The sequence below is a fragment of the Anneissia japonica genome, unplaced genomic scaffold (genome assembly GCF_011630105.1).
Source record: "Anneissia japonica isolate Jap-2015-1 unplaced genomic scaffold, ASM1163010v1 scaffold54025_len1147_cov184_single, whole genome shotgun sequence".
Taxonomy (NCBI): Eukaryota; Metazoa; Echinodermata; class Crinoidea; order Comatulida; family Comatulidae; genus Anneissia; species Anneissia japonica.
Window position 1 is genome coordinate 1 of NW_022723430.1, and position 1,147 is coordinate 1,147.

A 1,147-nucleotide genomic window follows, 5' to 3' on the forward strand; every position below is an offset into this window, starting at 1 on the left:
TTAGGCCTATAATTGTACGTATATGTGTGTCGATTGTCGTGTGTGTATGTATTATTTTATTTCTTTTATTTATTCTTTATTTCGTAAACAAAGTACATATAAAATATAACTAAAGACAAATACATAATATCGAAATACTGTACTGTACAATGAATAAAATTACTAAGAATAAAAAAACCAAGAATCTCATGGACACACCAGTTGGTTCAGAACTAAACTAAAACTCCAAGAGTATATTCCCATTTTGCATGCATTGCTGAACCATGAAATGCAGTATTCATAATGCACATAATAGTAGTAGAACTGTGAAGCCTATGCCAAAAGCCATATGTGGGTTTTCTGAGGTTTTCCATAAAGGATAATAAACCACAGTTAACAAACAAGGCTGAGGCACTATTGTGGCGTGGTAATTTAAGTATCATACGTAATGCGTTATTATAACAAACTTGCAATTTCTTCAACGTTCCTTTATATAACTAGACCATAAGGATTCACAATACATATTTATGCAGAAGGATTTAAACAACATGCATTTCACCTTATCAGAACATTTACTAAACTTTCTAGCAATGAATTAGATCTTACACTTAAGCATCGATACTCGCATAATATCTGTACATCTTTAAGCTCATTGTTTATAATGTGTCCAAGATATTTAAAGTCCTTAACAAATTCAAGTTCGCTATTGCATAAAAATACTTCAGGTTTACCACCTGTAAGCTTGCGCTGTTTAGGACATAATAGCATGCATACAGATTTCTTAGCATTATAAGTGATATCATGTTCAATTGCATATTTCTCACAAATATCAATAAGCCCCTGCAATCCAGAGAGAGATGGAGCCATTATCACCATATCATCAGCATAACTGAGATTGTTGATTTTAACATCAGAGATAATGTAGCCATAATTAGATTGGTTTAGGTTAATATTGAGCTCATCAATGTAAAAGTTATAGAGCAATGGAGACATGACTCCACCTTGCCTAACTCCATTGGTACAGTAAAAGATTTTGAGTACGTACTTGACCAACGAACAAGAAAACGCTGATTATTATACCAAACCACGAGGATCTTAACAATAGTAATATATATATATATATATATATATATATACATATATACATATATATATACATATATATATA

General features: G+C 31.1%; 1 protein-coding gene across 1 annotated transcript; it reads right to left on the reverse strand.

Annotated features, from left to right (window-relative positions):
* Positions 1-585: 585 nt before the first annotated feature.
* LOC117112202 lies at positions 586-972 on the reverse strand (the record flags this gene model as incomplete). Its single annotated transcript, XM_033255275.1, has 1 exon — positions 586-972. A coding segment is annotated over exon 1 (387 nt), but the record flags the coding sequence as incomplete, so codon positions are not given.
* Positions 973-1,147: the final 175 nt, after the last annotated feature.